The sequence below is a fragment of the Coturnix japonica genome, chromosome 3 (assembly GCF_001577835.2).
Source record: "Coturnix japonica isolate 7356 chromosome 3, Coturnix japonica 2.1, whole genome shotgun sequence".
Lineage (NCBI taxonomy): Eukaryota > Metazoa > Chordata > Aves > Galliformes > Phasianidae > Coturnix > Coturnix japonica.
The window spans coordinates 5,237,342-5,260,724 of record NC_029518.1 but is presented as its reverse complement, the minus strand read 5'-3'; the positions used below and the strand labels follow the sequence as shown (position 1 = coordinate 5,260,724).

Sequence of the window (23,383 nt, the reverse complement as noted above, 5' to 3'; positions counted from 1 at the left end):
ACTCCTTTGTTTTTGTTTTCTGTTTATGGGGAAAGATAAAACTGCCCACGAGTCACAAGACCAGGTCTTCTTTTACTTGCTTGACTCTTCAGTGTGTGCTCTGTAGTCATCTTGCCTTCAGCACTCGAGGAGGGCCTTAGGGTTTTGGATAGTCACTCCCTCTCTCACAAACATTTATCTGATTTTCAAAGTTTCAGTTCCAATTACATTGTGTTATCTTGCATTCCGCTATTGTATTTAATAAGTTAGTTTTCTTCCTTAGCTTGTCACCACTGTTTTTGTTCTTAGGCCCATCTTGGTGGCCTTAGGCACCCTAATAAAAGTCAAATTTTTAAGAAGAATATTTTCGGACAGAAGAGTATTTTGAATTTTTTCAGCTCTATCCTCTCTTGTTGTATTGTACAGGAAGCACTGTGGATCAACAATTCTGATCAGAGCTTCCACTTCCTCTATACGTACCAGGACTGTGCTTGTGACTTGTACCGAAACTAACAGGCTAGCACTAGAACAAGTGCCAAGTGCCATTTTTTCACAGTGGACTTTAGCAAAGAACATCCTACTTCTCCCTACCTGCAGCAGAAACACAAAGTCCACTCCAAAGTGAGGGCAGTTAACTAGAGCTTCAAGAGCTCATTCTAGACTTAAACCTCTCTCCAAGCTCTACTACTTCGAATAGCTGCAGAAGCTAATGCAGTGTTTCTATTAAGAAGTGCTATGCTCCTGCACCCAGGATTATGCTTGCTTTCAGATATTAAAGTAAAAGCAGATGGAGGCAAAGAGACCAAATGAGCTAAGATGAGATCCGTAAGCTTGATCAGGATGTGGGGTAACTTGTATATATGCAAAAAGCCATCTTTTACCAAAAGCATGTTAACTTCTGTCCTCTGTAAAAGTATAGCACTAGAGATTTTGTTATACGGCTTTGCTTCTCATTCCACTGTGTAAGCACATTTCTCAGAAAGTTTTGGACTTGATAATGTTGAGAAATCCCAGATCTGTACACAAGATTCAGTTGTGAGAAAATGAGTAGTGGGAGAACACACTTCTCTAAACTGCTGGTGTTTTCCGTAAGGTGTATTCTGTATCAGGGTTACCTTTCTGATGGATATGAACTGCCGTTAATATTATCAGACATCAAGCTTCTTGTTGTAAATGACAAATCATTTTCAATCTGATGCAAATACTTCAACAGCTCAAGAGAATAAGGAGGCAACAAAATATTCCAGTAATTCAAGTGACTCTAATTATATCTAGGGTTACAAAACAGAAAAGGCAAAGAATTATAGGATGATAAACAAGGGAGGATTAACAGCAACAGCTGCAGAGTACTTTGTTCTGTCTCACTCAAGTTCATGGAAATCATGGAATGATTTGGGTTGGAAGGTACCAATTAGTTCCAACACCTCTGCTACAGGCAGGGACACCTCCCTCTAGAACATGTTGCTCACAGCACCATCCAGCCTGGTCTAGAATGCTTCCAGGGACAGAGCACTCACAACCTCACTGGGCAACCTGCTCCAGTGTCTCACCACCCTCACAGTAAAGAATTTCTTCCTAATATCTAGTCTAAATCTTCAAGTTTAAAACCACTTCCCCTGTCACTGTATGTCCTTATAAAAGTCCCTCCCCAGCTTTCCTGTGGGCCCCTTTCAGGTACTGGAAGGCTGCTGTAAGGTCCCCAAAGAGCCTCCTCTTCTTCAGGCTGAAGAGTCCCAGCTCTCTCAGCTTGTCCTTGTAAGGGAGGTGCTCCAGTCCTCTGATCATCTTCACGGTCCTTCTCTGGACCCACTCCAGCAACTCCATGTCCTTCTTATGTTGGAGGCCCCAGAACAGGATGCAGTACTCCAGGTGTGGTCTCATTAGAGCAGAGAAGAGGAGCAGAATCAGCTCCATCAACCTGCCGGTTCCTTCTTACCAGCCTCTCTCTAATTGCTGATTCTCCAATGCTTTTTTTATTTTCTACACACAGCAATAAAATGGATGAGGCTTATACATGAAACTCCCAGTTGCACTAACAACCACAAATGGAACATGTACTGTTATAAGCAGTGAATGACCCCTGCCTGCCCTTCTATGATTGTATGATTATTCTTCATGATTGAAGAACTGAATTTTAACATTTCAAAGAAAAAATATATCAGCATTAAAGGACTGTACACAGTTGACTGCAACTCACGAGTGATACATGTTAAAAAAAGTTCAGAAAACTTTCCGTCTGATGATGTAATTTTAGTAGAAAGCATGTTACAATAGGGTAGGTCTGTAGCCAAACAGATAATTTCCATGTTGCTAAAATTATTTACAATTAAAGCCAGAACATTTTATAAGATGAAACATATTTCTCAGACTCATTGTCAGGTGTAAATTTTTTTTGCCTGTATTTTTAAATTGTGTTTTTACACTGTTATAGTTAAGACAATATAATCTGCAAGGGCACATTTACTGATATTAAGAAAATCAGCTATGACCTGAATAAGCACATTTCTGAAAACACAAGTTACAGGAAATGCAAAGCCTGGAGAAGTTTCAGGTCAATGCAAGAATAGTTACTTTAGGTTCTCTCCACCTTAAAAAATTAAGGTCAGGACACTGAAGAACGAGCAGTGACCAATTTTCACCCTACCTCCAGGCAGACATGGGTATACAAGACAATTTCATCAGCAGTTTGTTAGATTTTGTGTATTGCTCTAAAAAAGCTAACAAACAGCACATATATATATTTAAATAATTTTATAAGTGCTTTAAAATTAAAATGCTTGTCACGATAGGCAGCTTGATATTAAGAAAACCATTAACACTAAGTATATTTAAATACTTATGTATCTAAAGTATGAGCAGCCTTTTGTTCACTTTTTGTTTCATTCTAATTCCTGCTAGTTGGAAATTCAGAACATCAAAATGTGAAGTAGTGTTAAAACTCAGTATATGAAATTTCACTGGCTACGTATCACTCTTCTACTTCCATCACCTCATTGCAAATTTTCTTTAAAGTTCTAAGAAAACGCCACAGTAAGAAAAATTGTATTATGATGGATCCTGATGTACCAGCATAGGGCTGAATGTCATATAAAAAATATTATTCCCAAGATTGATCTAATCCACGTTGAAATCAGGTAGGAGGAAGGAGCTGCCCCAACTACATCTTAATGTTACCATCACTCTCCTTATTAAAGTAATGCAGACAAAACAACAATTTGAATGATTAGAAAGTACACATAAGTAAGCATTCAAAAATGCCCCCCAAGAACAAAGTCTTAAATTAAAAATTTACCTGATAACGTAAGTCCTAAAGGGTATAATGTGCTGCATGACAGCAGGGATGTGTAGCCATATTCTGATCTATAATGTAAAAATACAGATAGATAAAAATCCCATTAATGACATTTAATAAGAATGTTAAGAATGGAATATTGCTGGTACATTTGCACGTGCAACCCCCACTGCAAAAATGGCTTTGTTGCTTTTTCCACATGAATCCTTTCAACTTGCTGATTTTCTGATTTTCAAGGTTAAGTGAATAACATTCCTGTACCTTTTAAAAACATTTTTCTCGTCTAGTCAAGGAGGAAATATAAACCTTGTATAAATAGCATGAGATGCCTGGGCAATATGATTTGTGAATTTTCTGTAGCTTCTCCAGTAGGAACAACTACTGCACAGATACATGTTGGTTTTATTTATTTTATTTTAAAGTCCACACAAGAAACTCTGTTCCTTAGAAAAGCCCACAAAATCATGTAAAATGACTTGTATTGGAGTTTTGCTTCTTAAGGTTTATACTCAATGAAATAAAACTACGCTTTATAGCCAGCAAGAAAGAACAGATTTTTTTAATACTGTCTTTGCATTTTTATGTTTTCCACACTACCTTTCCAACTTTGACACAACTGTATGCAGTAAGAAAACATATGCAGAAAAGCATTTTAGCTTTTTACCACTGCTGTGAGGAAAAGAGGACCAACCAAACTACTTACACAGGCAAAGTTAGAAGTTCCATCTGCATTTCAAAAAGCCTGAGCCTGTTAAACCTGTTACAGAAAGACATCTATGTGCCAGGTAAGGGATCTAGCACAAATGCAGTGTTAGCAGCTGTTACTACTACTGACATAATTTAAATAATGCGTGCACACAGCTCTTCCCAATAGATAACAATGACAATCACTTGAAGCTGATGTGAATTTACATCTCCATGCTTGTTCTCAAAAGAAGGTTAAATCGCTGAAACTGATGCAATAAATTCTAAAGACTAAATTTTCACAAGCATTTTGGCAAATTATATATGCAGAAAATGCTACATTCTTCTTCTGGATAGGAGAAAAAAACTATCAGGTAATAGAAAACCTGTATGACCCATTATTTTTTGCAGAATTGGTCAAGTAACAAGCAAGTCAGCTCTGAAAAAAATATTTTCAGACTTACTTCACAATGTAACTAACACAATAGTAACACCAACCTATTTCACAAGACAAACATGCCAAAACTTTACACTGCAAAAAGATCACAATTGCAATAAAACTCTGAATCTACTTGCACTGTCAATAAGAAAAAAAAGACTAGTACACTAAATGTACAAAGTTTAACTGGAAGATGCTTGCTCTAGAAACGAAAATTAAGTATTTTGTCAGAAAACTGCAAGGATGACAAACATACTGCTGCATTCAAGCAATCTGATTTGTAATGTGATCCACGTGCAAGTGTGAAGAGTCACAAGGAAATACATTTCCTTATGGAATAAAAGCAAAAGATTTTTACAATCTTGTTTCATCATTTGCAGCAATTTTCACTCTGTATTAACTCAAACTTCTAAAGCCATTTCAATCATCTGGATGTTTGCATCTCATCACAAAGTTCATTCTCAGAATTTGTAATTTCACATTATGATTGACATTTTATAATTAATTGACATTGATAATTTCATGTAATTAATGAAAGCAATTTTCATCATGAAACAAATACGAAGTTTTATATAATAATACAAAAACAAATACTCCCTTTTATATGACCTGTTCTTTATAATAAGTAATTCATTTCTAAAAGATAGTGTCTTGCTTAATCAGAATGATTTTCAGTGGTGTTTCAACTCCCCACAGAAGAAGCTGCAGGTCATGGATTTCTCTGCATCTCTTAGTTCTTTAAGGAGACCAACATTATGTTCAGTGCAAATGAGCAAATACCACAAAATATGAAATAAGAGAAGGAGGGCAGAGCAAAATATATGACCAAAAAAGACAGCCACAAAATATTTTAGGACAGAACAGTGCTGACGCAATATATGTTGCTATGAAAACATCTTGCAGAGCTTCAAGTTGGAGGAAAAATAAGACCATCAACCAGCCTGTTCCCTCTGTGTCATGCATACTGCAATATACTACGTTTGCTGGCTTCATTACATGCAAGGTAGTTGAATTAAGACTTTGAGTGAAAGCAAATTCACCGTACAAAACATTTCAGGGAAACATCTTTTCAGTATTATTTTCTGTCCTTTGTGTATAGGAAACACCAGTAATCACCATCAAGCAGTTGTTCAGCTGTCCTGAACAACTGACAAGCCTGTGCTGATGGTGTTGCCTTGCATGCATCTTTGCGCACACCTGATGAGACACACACCTTCCTTTTATAAAAAAGAAACAGCGCAAATCCTTCCCACAGCATGATGCAGCCTCATCTGCTAGAAGCTTAATGCTACAGGTTGTTAGTAGATGACTGATTTGTTTTCAGTTTACTATTTCCAACTTAATTTCTTCTACTTCCTGGAGCTTATTAAATCTGTATTTTTAATGAAAAACAACTGGTCCATCTATACTAAAATCATACTGAAAAATATTTTTAAAACATTTAAGGTACTAGCTAAATAATCATTCTTCTTGCAGACTTTAACGCCAGCATTACTATTTCTAGGAATCTTTTAAATGATGGCTACTGAAATGCAATTCTTGAGAGTTTATACTACTGTGAAAATGTATTTAACAATAACTATACACTATGGCTCCTGCTTTATATATTGGTACCACGTAACACTTGGTCTGCTCTTAAGCTCGTACCAGAACCTATAAACATGAAAAGAAGGTACAACAGTTCAGCTTGCTATTTTCTCTCTCTGCTCATTTTAACATAACAGGAATAGGAACAAGCCAGCTGCTGTACTGGAGCAAGACTTATCAGCAGGTTGCTCTGACAACTGCTAGAGATGAAGAGCTCATCAGATCCTACAAAAAGGGGCAGAAGAGAACACGGCAGTGTAACACACGGAAGTCCTGCAGCAGTCCTCCTGCTTAACATGAACTGAGTACACCATGCGTTACTCATCCATTTTCTGACCTACAAGTCAAGAATCATTACACTAAAAGGTAAGTAAGGAGTAGGAGATACAGATCACAAACACTGGCTTTATTTCAGAAACTGGTTCTCTTATTGCAAACATATTTCAGTACTTATTTGGAACATCATCCTGGATGTTCAGTAACTGCAAGGAAAAGATGTGTGGAAACAAGGGTCTGATTTTAAATATTTAACACTGTTGCAATCAATGTGAAAACTAGGCTAAACTCACTTCTGAGAAGTCATAGCATAGCAAACCACTGGTTTCCTTTATATCCCTATGTAACATCCACAAGACAGGTCACAACTTAAAGTTCATGTTACACTAACTCTTCACTACATCATTTTTTCAGAAACAAGTTTTCATTTCTATTACCAATCTCCTTCAGATTTCCACTGAAGTCAATTCATAATTCTTGGAGTAAAACACTGCTATTATTCCAAAATGAACAGTGAAGGGCACCTACTCTAAAACTAAGCAATAATGAAACATGGCTCCCTCTACTCTTCAAATGTGTGGAAATGATAAAACAGAGAGCAAAAGAAATCCATAGGCCTCCCCTTTGTGCCAAACAGGAAATATATAAAAAGTTAATATACCCTAAAAGCAGCTTAGAATATTTTGTCGACACAACTTCAGGGACAAAAATGACACCAAAAGATGTTCTTACAGGTAACTTCTGAGGCTTTTACAGGACTGATGTCTAGGGCTGATGAAATGATCTAAACCTGCCATGTTAAGTTATGTGCCCCAAGGAATATATAAAGGATTTCAATAGTGGAAAGCTGCCTCAGTGAACCTGGAATGCATTCCCAACAAGAAAAACTTTTGTGTTTTTCTTTCTTCCCTGCTCCTATGGAATTTTTACAGTCTTCAGAACTGTTTACTTTGTATTTCACCTAAAATTAACATCAAGACAAGTACTTACATTAGACACCACTGTGATAAATGCATGTGCTATAAGAAACGGCAGTGTCTCAGGGGTTCCGTATTCAAAACAATCCTTCATGAGGGAAAGGCCATTTTTTCCACAAAACAGACAAACATAACGAAGCAAGTGCAGTGGTACTTCTACATCCTAGAGGAATTAAAATATTTATTTTAAAAAGCAGAAGAACTTGAACAATCAATACTAGAGTCATTCAGTTACACAGGAAATTTGAAATGAAATACATTATCATAACAGCAATCTATATAGAGGAGAGAACATAGTTACTGCATGATTCTAGGAAAGGTGCAGCTATTAACAAAATGAACAACTTACATTCATGTCACAGAACGCTCCTAGGATATTGCTTTCTTGAGCAGAAATATCCTATTTAAAAAGAGAAAAAATACATCTCATTAACATTTCAATGAAAACATACTTTCAGGATGAAACACAAGTGACCATTAACAGATATTACAGTCAATGAGAAAAACTAAAAACCTAGTTAAGAGGAAGCCGGAAGCTCAGGCTTTCCTCTTTCACACTGGAAAACATTCATGAATTTATTTTTGTTAAAATGTAAGTAGACAAACATATTCAATAAGGGTAACTTATCAGCAGAGGCTCTCAATGACTGGGATCAACAGATAACTCTCCAATCCTCCCCTCCCTTTTCACCCCTTCAAGATCAGCAATTTTTCAACAGAAATTCTGCAGAGAAGAGTCTAGCACACTGGCTGCACACTTGTATGATAATCACAGGACTGAATTAATCTCAGTGCTTCTGAATGCATTTTTACATAAAAATGAGGCATATAACCAACCACATTAAGTTAGACAAAACTTAGAATAATATATAATCCTACATTTAACAACCTAAGGGTTAAACTAGAAAATTATTTGCTCCCATAAGAATGCTATAAATCCTTATCTTCAGCTACTATATTATCTTAAATATAACAGAACATCTCTTATAAAATAAGAACCTAAATACTCTTCACAGATTAAAGAGGGAGAAAGAAACATACAACCCTATCGATCTGTAAGCTACCTGTTGTGAGCAGAAAAATATTTACCCTAAGTACTAAACCGAAGAGAACTTAGAAAGCTTTTCTTTACTTGTTCATCACACCCACTGGACAGTATAAAGCTATAATTACCCTTATTAAGGTTGCTACATATATTGCCTATATCTTACATATGGCAGAGGGCAAAAGGGTAGTCAAACATATAGTAAAATGTGATTGTAACACCACAATATTGCCATGGAGTTGCAGTACACGTTCTTCCCCTTCCTATCCTTCTGTACCAAACATCCTGTTCTGATATTTGCAACTAAAATGCAAACCTCAGCTAAAGCTGTTTTGAAATTAAGTTTCCTGAGTATATTTCAAATAGCCCTGCAGAAGTAAGCTTCTTAACTATACCACAGGATGCTGGAGGCAAAGTGATTTCAGATGGATGAAGAGTGATACAAACATCTTAAGTTAGAAGCATATTGAACATATTTAAGCAATTATTTTCCTTCTGATGAACTCTCAGTCATGCCTGAACTTGTGATACTCTTATAGCTATTTTTAAAACAGCTTTGAAGACAGTATGTAGTATGCAAGAAAAAGTATCCAGTACTCTGAATGTGAAAAACTCAGAAATATATGAGAAATGTCAATAGTTTTCTTGAACAAAATAAAGAACTGTCAGGTGAAGTACATTACTTAGAATCTAGAAGTAAAAGAATTTTACGTCTGTTGTGTGAGTCCTGCAAAGAATATGAAAAGTGTCATCACTGAGAGGCTGAGTTTGGAAACATGACTTCTGTATTTGCGGATATGAAACACAACAGAGAAATCCTTAAGATCAACTTTATAAGGAAACAGCAGAAAAATCCTCACGCAAACCTAACATGGTAATAAACACCACCACAGTTTCAGAAGAAATACATTAACTGAAGCCTGTCATGGACAAAACTCTGGGTGGAGAATATTTGATTAAGGTTAGCTTTCAAGAAAAGATTTACCTGAAAACAAAATGCAGAGATAACAATATTCCAAAGCATCAGGGAACTACAGACACTCAAATAACTTTTCGTTTATCCCTTTTTCATCTTCTGTCAAGAACTGCTTAGCACTTGGCTTATTCCCTTAAGATTCATTATTCATTCATATCTGGAGGAATTTTTAGACAGTGCAAAGTTCAGGAGTGCATTTCATGCTTTTTGCTTCTTTTACCTACAGGATTTTAAGTGTCGCCATTTGTAAAACTTCTTTCCCCCTCTGAGTTGCTCTTATACAAATATCCTGCATCAAATATAAATTGAAGAACAGAATATACTCTTTCAAACTACCCTGTACGCATGATCTCTATAAGGATATTGAATTGCTCAAACCCTAATAAATGCATTTATAAGAGTAGAATGAACGATGAAAAATACACACTAAGATCTTTCTGCACACCAAAATACTGGTAGATTTCAACAGAAGTAAACACTCTGCTTCCAGATTTTATCTTCACAGAAGTTTTATTCTTCAGTGTTCATGACCAGAGATTAACTGTCCTTTAGCAGAGCACAACCAGTTGCATTCTTCAGGAAAACATCAAACTTAACAGAAACGTGATGAAGTGCCTTTCTACTAAGAGTAAGAAAAGTTGAGGCGTACATTCTGCCTGTACTGACCCACATTCTTTTTATATGGGTCAAGAGTATGCATTCATCAATTCTCAAATAACGTAAGCCTGATTTACTTCCACATAACATAGTGCCACTGTCCTCATGTCCAGCACGTTTCTATATTCCCCTGCAGGGCCACGTTAACTTGTTAAAAACAGTTCGTGGAGTTTCTGCTATTAATAAGCAGCCTGACTACCAACCTGTCTTCTTTTTATGATACTTTTGAAGTGAGAAATGTGTAAAGGACAATATTCCTGTATGTATATTCCTCCAAAACTAGTTTCTTTAAGTCACTGATTTTTTTAATTTTCAACTGAGAAAAAAGATCAGTTGCCTTCAGTTTCTACTTGCTAAGGCAATAAGGCTACAGGCAAACTTTTGTACAGTTAAGGTTTTAAAGGCAAACCAAGATAAATGATGGGAAACCTGAAAATCCTAAACTATGCCTCCTTTTTCTATTGACACATCTCTGTGTTACCTTACAACCACGCTTTCATAACGCTCACAAAAGAATTGCTGTGTTGCCCTTCTAAGCATGTAGTATTTTAGCTATATTTATTGTCAGCTGTGGAAGGATCTGTTCATCAAGAACGGGTTATATTTTGCGATCACACTAGCTAACATAAACAAAAAGTATGTATGAAGACATCTTCTCAATTTGAACTCAAGTTTAAAATGCAAGCTTAACTACTCAGAGCCCTAGAGCTCCATAAGTATGAATAAAAAAAACAACCAAAAAAACAAAACAAAAAACACCAAAAAAACTAGCCTAACTGTAGTTTAATTCCCCACTTCGACTCTTCCAGAAGTTTGTTGGATAGAAGCTTTGTTTATATAACTAAAAACATATAACTATACTTCTTCCACGTTTCAATAAGGAAATGCTAACAGGCATTCAGAAATGTTTCCAAGAGTTTAAAAGCGTTTTGTGTTTGCTGTTGTTATTTTGCATTCAGAATAAAATACAGAAAAATTTAGTGGTAGAGCCTTATCAAATTCCACAGAGAAAAATCAGACTTGCAGAACAAAACTACTTGTATGAAACTTCGTTATTCCAGTCAACTAAAAAGCTATCCAAACAAGAAAGTCTGGTCTTGCACAAAGTTTAGTTTACAAGGCTCTGCTTTTAGAACCATAAATTACAATGAAAATAATTTAGCAAACAATAGGTTACCTGCTGAAAGAAAGGCTTCACTACAGTTTCCTTTTTGCCTTCTTGTTATTTAAGCAGCACAATAATTCAGTGTACAGTTCCATACGTTTTAAAGAAAGTGAAAGAATATGTATCATTTAAAAAAAATTTCTTGCAAGACCTACTGAAGTAAAGAGGAGAGCTGAATTTGCTCATTATTGTGCAAAAGTAGCTATCAGCAAACAGACTAAAAAGAACACACAATCTATCACAAGATAATACAAATATCAAGATAAAATATACCTCTATCGTAGGATGAGTATTATGCTTATAAGCAGTGTACAAAGGAAACTGAATCTGAAAGATTTTTGCCACACACAGCAACAACTTCTCCTTCTCATCAGTGCTCCAGCTAAAAGCATCAGTGTTCTTTGCAGATGACTCCTCAGTCAGGACACAAGTTCTTGCAGAATCTATTTTTCTCTCTATAGATCTTTGCCGTTCTCCATTTTCTTCTTCATGAGAGTCTCTTTCTACTACCAGGGGCTCATCAGCACGATTACTATGATCTTGCCATGTTGAATCAATATTAATAGTGCAATGTTTACAGAGCTGGTCCCGCAGAACTTGAACTTCAGTGATCACTAAGTTAATAAGCGCACATACTACTTGGTTAAAGATCTCCAAATGTTTATATTCCTTGAAACAGCACAGACATTGCCTGTAAGAAAAGAGAAAAAAATAAAATAACATCTCCTAAAGTAGCTGAAATCTCATTAAGACTGGACTCTATCAAAACTGAGATAAAAGTTTTCATGGGGAAAAACTCCACATGGAAGGGATCTCCAACCAGAGATCCTTTCACTGTGGCAATCAGTCTTTAAATGGGATCTAAGAGAGATGCAGCCAGGCTCCACCCCTTCCTGTCACACAGCTGAATTGCCTTCACCTGTGCTCCCAGGGCTGACAGGGTCCTTTCCCCAGGTTATCAATCATTAGTTCAGGCCATGACTCAACAGTTCCCAAACGGGCAATACAGTAAATTGAAATCACAAAACTTTCCTTAAATCCTGTAAATACGCCATTATTTTCAAATAAAATATATACAAGGTATCTTACAGATAAGCTCACTGAAATACTAAAGCAGCAGTGGTCTTGAGAATGCTCCTGGATCCCTTCCTCACCTAGCTTTCCCTATCAGTACTTGCTGCGCTAAACCACACGACATGTATGCTAGCTGCGCAAGAATTGTTTTTTAATCAGTAGGTTTACAAAACCATTTTTAATTGAGTATTTAAGCATACTTCCTTTATCTGTATCTGGGTAGACAAAAACGTAATCAATAGGAAAGGAGCTTTAGTGCAGACAGAAAAAAATCAGTTATTTCCTTATAACACAGTCTTTGAGATGGATTCATTTCTCCCTCACTCAAACTCTAAGAAACTATGCAACTCTTAAAAAATGTAGTCACCTTCCAGTAGAGACCTCCCTCCTCTTGCATACAGTGCAACAGACTCAGTTCATAACCAGAGCTCTCAGCTATTACAATAGTATAAAAACTACATTTTTTTTTTAAATGAAAAATATATGCACCATTTAAAAGACAGGGGAAGAAAACGTCAACAAGATATTACTCAGAATTATGATGGGTAGAGAGTGCTGCGTCTCTCTGAGGCAATACAAAGGTGGTCTTGAGCTACAGCACCTGAAGATACCTCTGAATGCAGTTGTGAGTTCTTTCATTTCAATGAGTTAAACACAGTTAATATTCAGTATTCTCTAATGCCAGTGCAGGTATAATGATGAATGCACCTAAAATTTCTGATGCGGAGCTGAAAGAAAAAGCTTTTTAGTATTATGCAAGTGGAGTGTCTTCACCTATTTAAAAATACATTCTCATGATTCACAATTAAATGAGCACTTTAATTCTCTGTGTAACATGTACTTTATGAGATGCATTATCATCAACACAAACTCATTAAAAAAAAAATACAATACCTTTGTGTCCAGGAATTGATATAAGCAAATATCTTGAGCACATGTTCCTTTCTGAGCTGCAAACCATCAGCACCTTCAACATCAGATACTGAAGGAAAACAAGAACATATTAGCAGCAAAAAACCTCATGTAATTGCTATACTTTAACTACAGATTATCTTCACTATTTGAGTAGAATCCAAAGCATAGCTTGAAAAATTATAAAAAATATTTTGTAATAATCAAGTTACATTATTTATATCAAAGCTTTTTCAAGATGAAAATGTGTAACATCCAAATGAATTAACTTTTCATTTTAGAAAATAATCAAACCAAATCTATCTACTTTTTCCTTTCAATAAACAGATACAAGGTTTAAATGCAAATAACTTTAGAACAGAAATTGCATAGTAATAGTAGAAACTGCTGTTAAAGTTAGTCACTCAGAACAGCCTTTTCTTCTATTCCAACACCCCACATGGAAATTGATTAATGACAACCTCTCCAAGCATAGATAAGGAATCTTAAAAATCACAAAAGGTATTCTTAGTTATTAGCATTTCTAATTCCACATAGTTGTACTGTAGAAACAAAGATTTTCTGCTCCCTATACACAGGCTTTTGATTAAAAAACTCACTCTTTAGCTGCAAGGGGCAGGCAAGTGTTTCAGAGCAGCATACTTGCAAAAGTATTTTTAAACCCACGTAGGAATCAAAATAGCTAAAATAAAAAGACAGCTCAACATGAAGTACAACATTATAAACTCCACTGAGAACTACTGGCAGATGCATATTTTCAAACACACATCTTCAACCATTTCACTCATTAGCCAGTTTTCTTTTTTTTTCTTTTTTCCCCCCCGGATTTTAAAAATATGTATTTTGAGATGAGTATGAGACCTTAACTTCCTTCTCATAGTTAGAAAAAGGTTGGAAAAAAGAAAGTATCAAACTAAGAATAGATGTGCAAACTACATGAATGTTATTTCAAACTAGTTCATGATTATTACTACCAAATATAGACATGTCTATATTAATTAGTTAACCACAATGAGTCCGCAGGTGGCAAAATGATACATCTTTGCATTTCTTAGAGCCAGATACTGATCAGTTATGCATCAAATTCAAAAGCAAAAAATTATCAATGAGGTATTATCAGGTGTCCCACTCTCACCTAATAAGATGTTTAGACCAAACATCAGCAGTAGTTGCAGTCTCATCCATATCAACAATGGATTCTGTTTACTGTCTGTATACCTTTCTCCAACTATTAGTGCACAACTGGCATCTCCTCCTTGCCCTAAACTTCCATGCGGTTCCATTATCCTCTGCCTATCATCTTACATATGCATTCTTACATTAATAAAATTTTCCTCTTTGCCACTTCTCTCTACTTAAAAACACATGCTACAAAGCAGGTCCATAAAGCCTAACTTCCAGAGCAGCCTTATGACTTTGAAACCCACTCTGATTTCCATTCTTTTAAGAATAAGGGACTGAAATTTAAGTAAATGGGTCCCTCTTTCGACCCACAGCTATAATTGCCACATGATGTGTACAGAGTCTAGAAGTAATAGAATACTGAAGCTTGTGTTGCTGTCAAAAACAACCAAACAGGTATATGCATTATATGCACCAGTTGGAGAAACAGAATCATAGAATGGGCTGTGCTGAAAAGGACCTCAAATATCAAGATCCAACCCCCTGCCGCGTGTAGCATTGCCAATCACCAGAGCCACATCCAGCCTGGACTTGAATGCTTCCAGGGATGGGGCATCCACAACCACTCTGGGCAACCTGTTCCAGTGTGTCACCACCCTCTGAGTGAAAAATTTCTTCCTAGTATCTAATCTAAACCTCCTGCCTTACTTTTAAAACCATTCTCCCCCTTGTCCTATCACTATCCACCCTTGTAAACAGCCGTTCCCCTTCCTGTTTATACGCTCCCCTCAAATACTGGAAGGTCACAATTAAGTCTCCCTACAGCCTTCTCTTCTCCAAGCTAAACAAGCCCAGTTCCCTCAAGCTTTCCTCATAGGAGAGGTGCTCCTGCCCTCTGATCATCTTAGTGGCCCTCCTACAGACCCACTCCAAGAGCTCCATGTCCTTCCTGTTTTGCGGGCCCCAGGCCTGGATGCAGTACTCCAGATGGGGCCTCACAAGAGCCAAGTAGAGGGCATCTCGCTCTCCTTGCTGGCCACCCCTTTTTAAATGCAGCCCAGAACACAGTTGGCCTTCTGTGCTGCAAGTGCATTGCTGACTCACGTCCAGCTTCCCGTCCACCAGGATCCCAAGTCCTTCTCCACAGGGCTGCTCTCAAGGAGATCTTCCCCCAGTCTGTATAAATACATGGGGTTGCCCTGACCCAAGTACAGCACCCTGCACTTGGCCTTATTGAACCTCATCAGGTTCTCATGGGCCTAGTTCTCCAGCCTATCCAGGTCCCTCTGGATGACTTCCCTTCCTTCCAATGTATTGTCTTCACCGCTCAGCTTGGTGTCATCTGTAAACTTGCTGAGGGTGCACTCAGTGCCATCATCTGTGTTATTGATGAAGATGTTGAAAAGCCCCAGCCCCAAGACTGAACCCTGAGGTACACTGCTTGTTACTGGCCTCCACCCTGACACAGTTATTGATCACAACCCTTTGGCTGTGACCAGACAACCAATACCTAATCCATTGAATCCATCCTTCAAATCCACACTTCTCTGGTTCAGAGGGAAGGATGTGCTGAGGGACCACATCAAAGACTTTGCATAAGTCCAGGTTGATTACATCCATCACCCTCCCCCATCCACCGAAGCTGTCACTCTATCACAGAACGCCACCAAATCAGTCAGGAAAGACCTGTCTGGTGATTGGTGAAGCCATGCTGGCTATCTCGGATCACCTCTTTGTCTTGTTTGTGCCTTAACATAGCTTCCAGGAGGATCTGCTCCATGATCTTCCCAGGCACAGAGGTGAGGCTCACTGGCCTGTAGTTCCTCGGGTCTTCCTTTCTCCCTTTCTTAAGAATGGGAATAATATTTCCGTTTCCAGTCATTGAGGAATTCATTGGACAGCCATGATTTTTCAAATATGATGGAGAGCGACTCTGCAACCACATCAGCCATCTCTCTCAGAACCCCAGGCTGGATATCATCTGGCCCCATGGACTTGCACACATTTAGTTTCATGAGGACTTGGACTTGTTCTACTGTTATAAAGGAATGGAATCCACCCCCCACACCCTCACCTAGAGACTCAAGGTACTGTCAGACATGGGAAGCCTGACCACCCTTTAAACACTGCAGCAAAACACTCACTGAATACTTCAGCTTTTTCTATGCCTGAGGAAGCCGGCTCCCCATTACCTTTCATCAGAGGGGGAACACTCTCTCCCAATTTGTCTAATTTACTAATCACTGTTAAATAATAAGGTGGCAACATACTTTTGTTTTTTTGTGAAAAACAAAACACCGAACCCTAGAAAAAACATTACTCTTGTTCCTGAGAGTACTCAAGAAGCTTAAAACAGAAGCAACAGTACAGAGGCTTCAGTTTCCCAGTGGATTTAAGGTGATCTATGTAGGTTGGTAAAAAGTAAGGCCCTCCTATTTGTTTCCATGGAAACTACAACAAAGACAACAATAACACTATTCGATAAATTCTCAGCTGTAAAACACTACACCATAATCACCACTATTATCTGTGCATCTTCTGCCAGCACTGAAGAAACACCACATGCTGTGCTCAAAAGAATCTGCACTAGTGGAGGTGACCCACTGTCACCACTGGTGAAACAAACTACCCACCACCTCACTGTGTTCACTGTCTGGTCTCCATCGACGTTCAGCAAGTGTTGGTGAGTGTCACTGCATGCGATTTTCCCCACATGGAGGAATTCAAAGACACGCTTTTGCTTCATACACACTACATACTTCGTATCACAACAGACACTGTTCTGTCAGACTGTCCCCCTGCTACTACCTGTCACATGACAATAAAATTTAACAGAATATTGGTAGGAAGGTTCAACCTCAATGGCCATACCACCAACATACACCTCTGACATTGTGGGCCAATGTCATAAAATAGGAGACATTACTTTCAGAGCAGCCCATAGATAAGGTGGCACATCCGCACATCTGTGCCCCTGTCTGCCAAAAGGGGCAGCTGCAAATCCTGCATGGTTTCTCCTGATGAACCTTTAACTGAAGCTCATTTATCCCTCAGTAGAAATGACATCTTTTAACACAACTGATCTAAGTTCTCACATTCAGGACTTTAATCTTAGGCTTCAGAGTTCTTGGCTTATTGCAAATATCAACTCTGTGGACACTCTCAATTAATAGCACCTCTCTTTAAGTATAGCAAAAATTGCTTATGAAGCCTTTCCAAAAATTCCTACTTGAAAAAAAACACCACATATAGAAAAGCAACAGTAGCAATTGCACTCATCCCAGAGCATTTCTTGATTTTAGTAAGGTCTGTAAGGACTCTGTTGCTGCATATGACTTTACTTCCAGATCTCTCTCATTTTTCAAACTATTTTTCTTCTCCCTTGAGTGGACCAGTAGTTAAAACAGACTTTTCAATAACGCATGTCTTTTTATTCACTGATACATTCGAGCATCTCGTATTCCTTGGATCCTCCTTGAGCTGCTGTCTCCACAGCGTCTCACACTGTCAGAGTTTCAAATCCAGCACTGACAGCCATATAGAACTTTTGAAAAACTTTTCCTAAAACAAAACCCACTGCAAATTTATTTGGTGGTAAAGAATTTCCTCTGTCTCTTAGTTTCATGTTTAAGGAAGCAATCATTGCAGTATGTGCTAAAGCATACTTGCTTGCTGCTAGAGCAAGCAGAAGCACGCACACATCATGTGCCTTTAGCAACCAACCTTTGCAGACTAGAAGAAACATACAGTGAGTTACACCGTGTAACAGGCCAGACTGCCTGGAGTACATGGACCTAGGGACATCTGCCTGCTGCAGCCAGGCTTCATCCAGAGCTACGCAAAGAAACTGAGGACACCACTAAAAGGAGCACAGGAAGAAAATGAGAACTCAATGTCAAAAATGATCCAGCCAAGACAAAACCAAACAGTGGAAAGAAAAAAAGAAATTACCCACTAGCCTGTGGGTAAATTCCAGCCAGATGTTCTACAGATACAATTAAGGAAAAAAGCTCTGTTTCATGTACTAGCAGCATCTCTCATTACACTTGCAACAAGACAGTTCAGAGAACTTTTTGCTGAAATAACGCGACTTGAGAAAGGGCTGAGCTACTTACTGAAAATTATTATTATTATTTACTTGGGAGTTGGTTTCACTGTTTGTTTTGTGTTGCTTCCTTAAATCACTTTTTAAGCTGCAAGTCTGCAGGTGTTTCATTTTTAAATGTAACGAAGTAGCTCGCAAGAGCCCAAAGCACATGAGAATCACAGAATCACAGAATGACCCGGGTTGGAAGGGACCTCAAGGATCATGTAGTTCCAACCCCCTGCCTGGCAGGGCCACCAAACATACACCTTTACTAGATCAGGTTGCCCAGGGCCCCGTCCAACCTGGCCTTGAACACCTCCAAGGACGGGGCATCCACAACCTCCCTGGGCAGCCTGTTCCAGGACCTAACCACTCTCCTAGTGAAGAACTTCCCCCTAACATCCAAGGGAGAAGTGAAAACAGAAGATTTCAGGAAGACCAACCAACCAACCAACATTCCTTGCTGTTATTTCCCATTTTACTTAAAAATTGGAGGGATACACCACATCTTCAACACAAGGCTGATTTGTTTAGGGTATGTTACAGTACTAAGGACACTATGACCCACACTAAGAAAAAGTCTAATAAAGGTACTGAAGCCTAACTAACTAACTAACAAAAGATGAGAAAAACATCCATCAACTGCAAAATGGACCATATAATTTCAACTCTGAACAAATGGAACTCAGATCACAAGTGCATTTTTAGCAAGAACTTCAGAGCTAGATGGATAGACTTCAATTAGACGTCAAGGACAACCATCACACTGAGACTTGTGAGGAATATGTCATATCCAAAGCTCACTTATCTCACTGAATGTAAAAATCAAATGGCAAGTAAAAATGACCTTGTTATAAAGTATATTTGCTCTACTTTCAAATAAAACAAAACACCAGGGAGTAAACAGAAAACAATAAATAAAACTAATTTCTACGTATTCAAATCTGGGACAAGGTCTGGTAGCACACAGGTTCTCCTCCCTTTCCCTTTTCTCTCCCAAGCCTCATCATATTCTCATGGGAAAGAACAGATCATTTTCAAAATGCAGGTTAATCTCAGGAAAAAAACAAACCAAACCAAAAACAAACAAACAAAAAAACACAGAAGAAAAAAGAACCATGTAAAACAAAATACCAGGCACAATAATACTAACCTTCAGAGAAATACATACATAACCTTGAGTATAATTACAGTTGCTCAAAGTGAGACATGTGCCTGCCCTGAGATGCTCCCCGTTATCTGTATGGGTTTTTGTTTACAACAAATAGTAAATAATACAACAACCTTAGAGCTTAACCTCTCCCATTCTCTTTTTCCTTCATCTTTCGGAATGCTGCCTTTAAAAAAAAATAAATCAAAATCAAAAGAGACTCACAGTTGCCTTAGATTTGTTCACTGGAGTTCTTCTGATCTTTACAATACCAGTAAGGACAGCATCAAATTAAAGTTCAATGGCAATAGTTTTAACTGTTAAAGCATCCCTATTACTTTTTAGTAAAGAAAAAAATCATTCTTTCTGGGGGTCCCAGCCTCCATAAAATAAAATAAAAACACCCCAGAATACTCCAAGTATTGTTTAAGAGCCAGTTTAATGTATGAAAAAAATCATGTGTATCACTCAAAATACTGCAGTAGTAGAACTATATAATCACACACTGAAGGTGCTTCTGAGTGCCTTTATGAGGTGTTCATGATACCACAACACAACACAGCACATCAATAACTATATACACTTCCATTCCACCCTTCTAAGACTAAGAGTAGCTCCAGATTCCCTAAATTTATAAATGCTCCAACTTGGTCAATCTATTTATTTTCTAAAAACTTGTAATCATAAAGTATACAGTGGTTACAAACCAAATATTACAGAGACAACGCAATAGCTTAAAGGATAGGAATTATCAAATCTTTTAAATCTAATTTCCCTAGTAAAACAAATCATGATCAAGTTACTGATCTCTGTCAGAAACAAACTTCTGAATATAGAAGCAATTTCAACAAATCTGACAAATTTTTGCAATTCCAAACAATACTGTGGTTTTGTTGTTGTTGTTTCTGATGGAAGCAGAGAAACTAAACAAAAGCATAAGGTAGAAGCATCTACAACCCAGTGAGACCCCAAAGCAGCACCTGCACAGCTCCTCACAGCCAGGACCAGATCAAAAGGGCCTGAGGAGTTTTATTCGAATTCAGTGTTCCAACAAACAGCACAGGGACACACAGCAGCCATGGCACATTCAGACAATGCTTGTAACATACAGCTCCACCAGAACGGGGCAGAACAGCTGATCTTAGGTAATTTTTATTCTTTGTGCATCTCCATTTCCCAGAAAACACCACGAAACATTTTTTTAATGTCACTCTCTTTACCAAGCATGTATTTTTCTTTCAATTCTATCACCCTCATCTTCCCTATGAAATACCTATTACCTCTTTCACTATAAAATGCTACAGCAGTCTGGAGCAGAACAGCAGGAGCTGACAGTGAAAAGAGGGATGAAATGTAAGAAATCTCCTCTTTCAAAAGCAGTGCCAACCTGAAGTTTTCACTGCGCTCCTGTCAGTTACCCTGGGTTAAAAAGTTCCCTTGAAATAGCCATAGATTTAACTTAAACCAACCACCATGATTATTAAGAGTATGATTGCATTACACTTACCATCTTGAAGAGAGCATGCCACAGCAACTGCTCCCAAGGAGGACACTTCCACATGACACTGCTTTAAACGCAGCTATATCTTGGTTAACAATGGATAATTTACACAGAACACTGAAGCTGGTCCTACCCAGAACTGCTCAGATGAATTATCACCTAAAGTCTTAGATATCCACCTGAAATACAAAACACAACTACGCTGCTTAAATCAGATCAGGTCCAGAGCAGCACTGCAACTATCAGACAAAGCAAGTTTTAAGACATCAGCTGCAGTGAACCCACACTGTTCATAGAGCAGGGCACGGTTCAGAGCTCAGGCACTGAATAAACGCAGTATCACCTTACAGCAGGCACATGGCCTGGATTAGGTAGAAGCAGGAAATCCACGATTCATGTTAGGTAATGCAGAAGGTGGGAGAACCCCAGTACCACAAGAGATCTGCTCAAATTCATCACGATGCCTGAGCTGTTCCATTTCCATGGAAGCCTAAGAAGGGGAGCAGAATCCTGGTGGTACAGCAAGGGTAGGACTGTGTGCAGAAGGGTTTGTCAGCTCGGCTTTAACATGAGCTGTCTCAGATGCAAGGTGCCTATAAAGAGATACGTGGTATTTTTGCACTGCACTTAATGTTTCTGCTACCTAGGGATTTCCATTCATTAAGATACTGCATATCTGCTTCTCTAGAGAACAGCAAGTCACACATTCCTGAAGTAAAAATCTATTATTATTTTGGAGTCTTGTTTAAACTCAGTTTCACAAACTTAGTTTGATTCCAAGATAAGATGTTGTGATTCTGGGAAGCCAGCATCTTCATATTAAATCTGTTGTATCTCTTCTTTTAATAGGAAAAAAAATAAATAAATCCAACTCAGTTTGAGTAATACTCCCACACAATCAAAGCTGCTGGACATCACTTCAAGTGTACACCAGATGTACCACTCGTCCCGAGCATTTCATAATGGCCACTGTCAAGATTCCTAAGGAACTAATCTGGGATTGAACAATTATTATATAAAAATTAGTCTTTCCTACTATATGACTATAATTAGTCATATCACTAATTATCCAACAAGCTTCAAAGCTAGGGCTGACACTGCCAGTGCTGAAATGACTGCTCTGTTAAAGATGGCTTATCTTCAGTTTAAAATGAAGGACTTACTTTCACTCTTTCTTTTTCATAGCATAAACATCGAAAATAATATATCTCAACTCGAATGATTCTCGTTTTGAATGACTTCTCCTTGTATTCCAGCTCTGAAACTTCTTAAAATACTTATTTAAGGTGAAAGTCTACAACTCTAATTTTATCAAACTGTTTCATAAGTAGAATTTGTAGTAGAATTTAACGAACAAGGTTTCAAAAGCTAAAGAGGTTTACTACTAGTTTTAATTAAAAGTATCAAGGAATGCAAAAAATTAAAGGAAAACTCAGGAAAACATTCTGTTTCCAAGAGGGAATCTTGCAAAGCAGTTCAGCTGTACAACTTGGCTGAACCAGTTACAGAAAACAACAATAGCTTTCCCCCCCACAAGAACAGAGCAAGGCCATAATGGCCTGTGACTGCATTCACCCAAGGCACTAGGAAGTAACGGATTACCGGCAAATTATAACAAAATCATTAACGACTGTTCTCAAGCTTTTAGGGACAAAATCTGAGAGAAACAAGTATTCACTTCTTATAAAGTATATTTGAGCCTGCTTAAATGAGGAGATAAGAAAGACTAATTTGTAGTGGGTCAATAAATGGAGCAGCAGGCAGTTCTGCTGAGTATCTGAACTTCAAGGCATCACTTGTTTCTTCAAAACAGACATGAGCAACTCTCCAAATGGGAGAATAAAATACAGAGAAGGGGCATGAAAGAAAGTTACTTTCTCAACTTTGGAGAACATAAATTCAAGTTTAGCATTTGTTTCACAAGATAATCAATATTTAATAATTCAGTGAAAGACATGCTGTACTCAGTAATTTATTCATTGCTGCATAAAAACACTTCATTCCCCCCCCCCCCCCCACCTTGATGTAGAACAGTAGAAATAAAAGACTGCTAAACGCAACGTCTGCTGTTGACACAAGCATCTCCAATACTGCACTAAGCCTCATTACAAGCACAGTCCTTTCCTGGCAATCACACTGACTATCCATAAATCACACCTGCTATCCATAAATATTTTGCATGTCAAGTAGCAGAACTGCACACACATTAAAATCCACACCTATGGCTAAACACAAATTCGAAGCCAGCTCACTCTGAAAAGCATCAAACTGACATTGTTTTTAAGTGAGCTTTCAGTTAACGATAAAGACTGACCTCAAAAATTGATCCAACTTAATCAAACTATAACTGTTTTAAATACTACATCAACAGATCACTAAGACTTACAATGTGTGGTGTAAACCTAATTTCATTAGATGTTATTCAAGTAAAAAAGGCAGCTTGAAGGAAAACAGCGTTGT

The 23,383-nt window shown here is 37.8% G+C and overlaps 1 protein-coding gene across 6 annotated transcripts in view; it reads right to left on the bottom strand.

The window, feature by feature from the left end:
* Window positions 1-23,383, bottom strand: part of USP34 (ubiquitin specific peptidase 34) — a 130,595-nt gene that overhangs the window by 97,843 nt on the left and 9,369 nt on the right. For all 6 annotated transcript variants that reach the window (XM_015856756.2, XM_015856753.2, XM_015856751.2 and 3 more), the window contains exons 2-6: window positions 13,046-13,133; window positions 11,351-11,768; window positions 7,584-7,634; window positions 7,248-7,397; window positions 3,272-3,339 (exon numbers count right to left, since the gene is read on the bottom strand). In XM_015856756.2, the coding sequence (XP_015712242.1) occupies window positions 3,272-3,339; window positions 7,248-7,397; window positions 7,584-7,634; window positions 11,351-11,768; window positions 13,046-13,133 (775 nt within the window). The remainder of the gene's footprint in view (window positions 1-3,271; window positions 3,340-7,247; window positions 7,398-7,583; window positions 7,635-11,350; window positions 11,769-13,045; window positions 13,134-23,383) is intronic.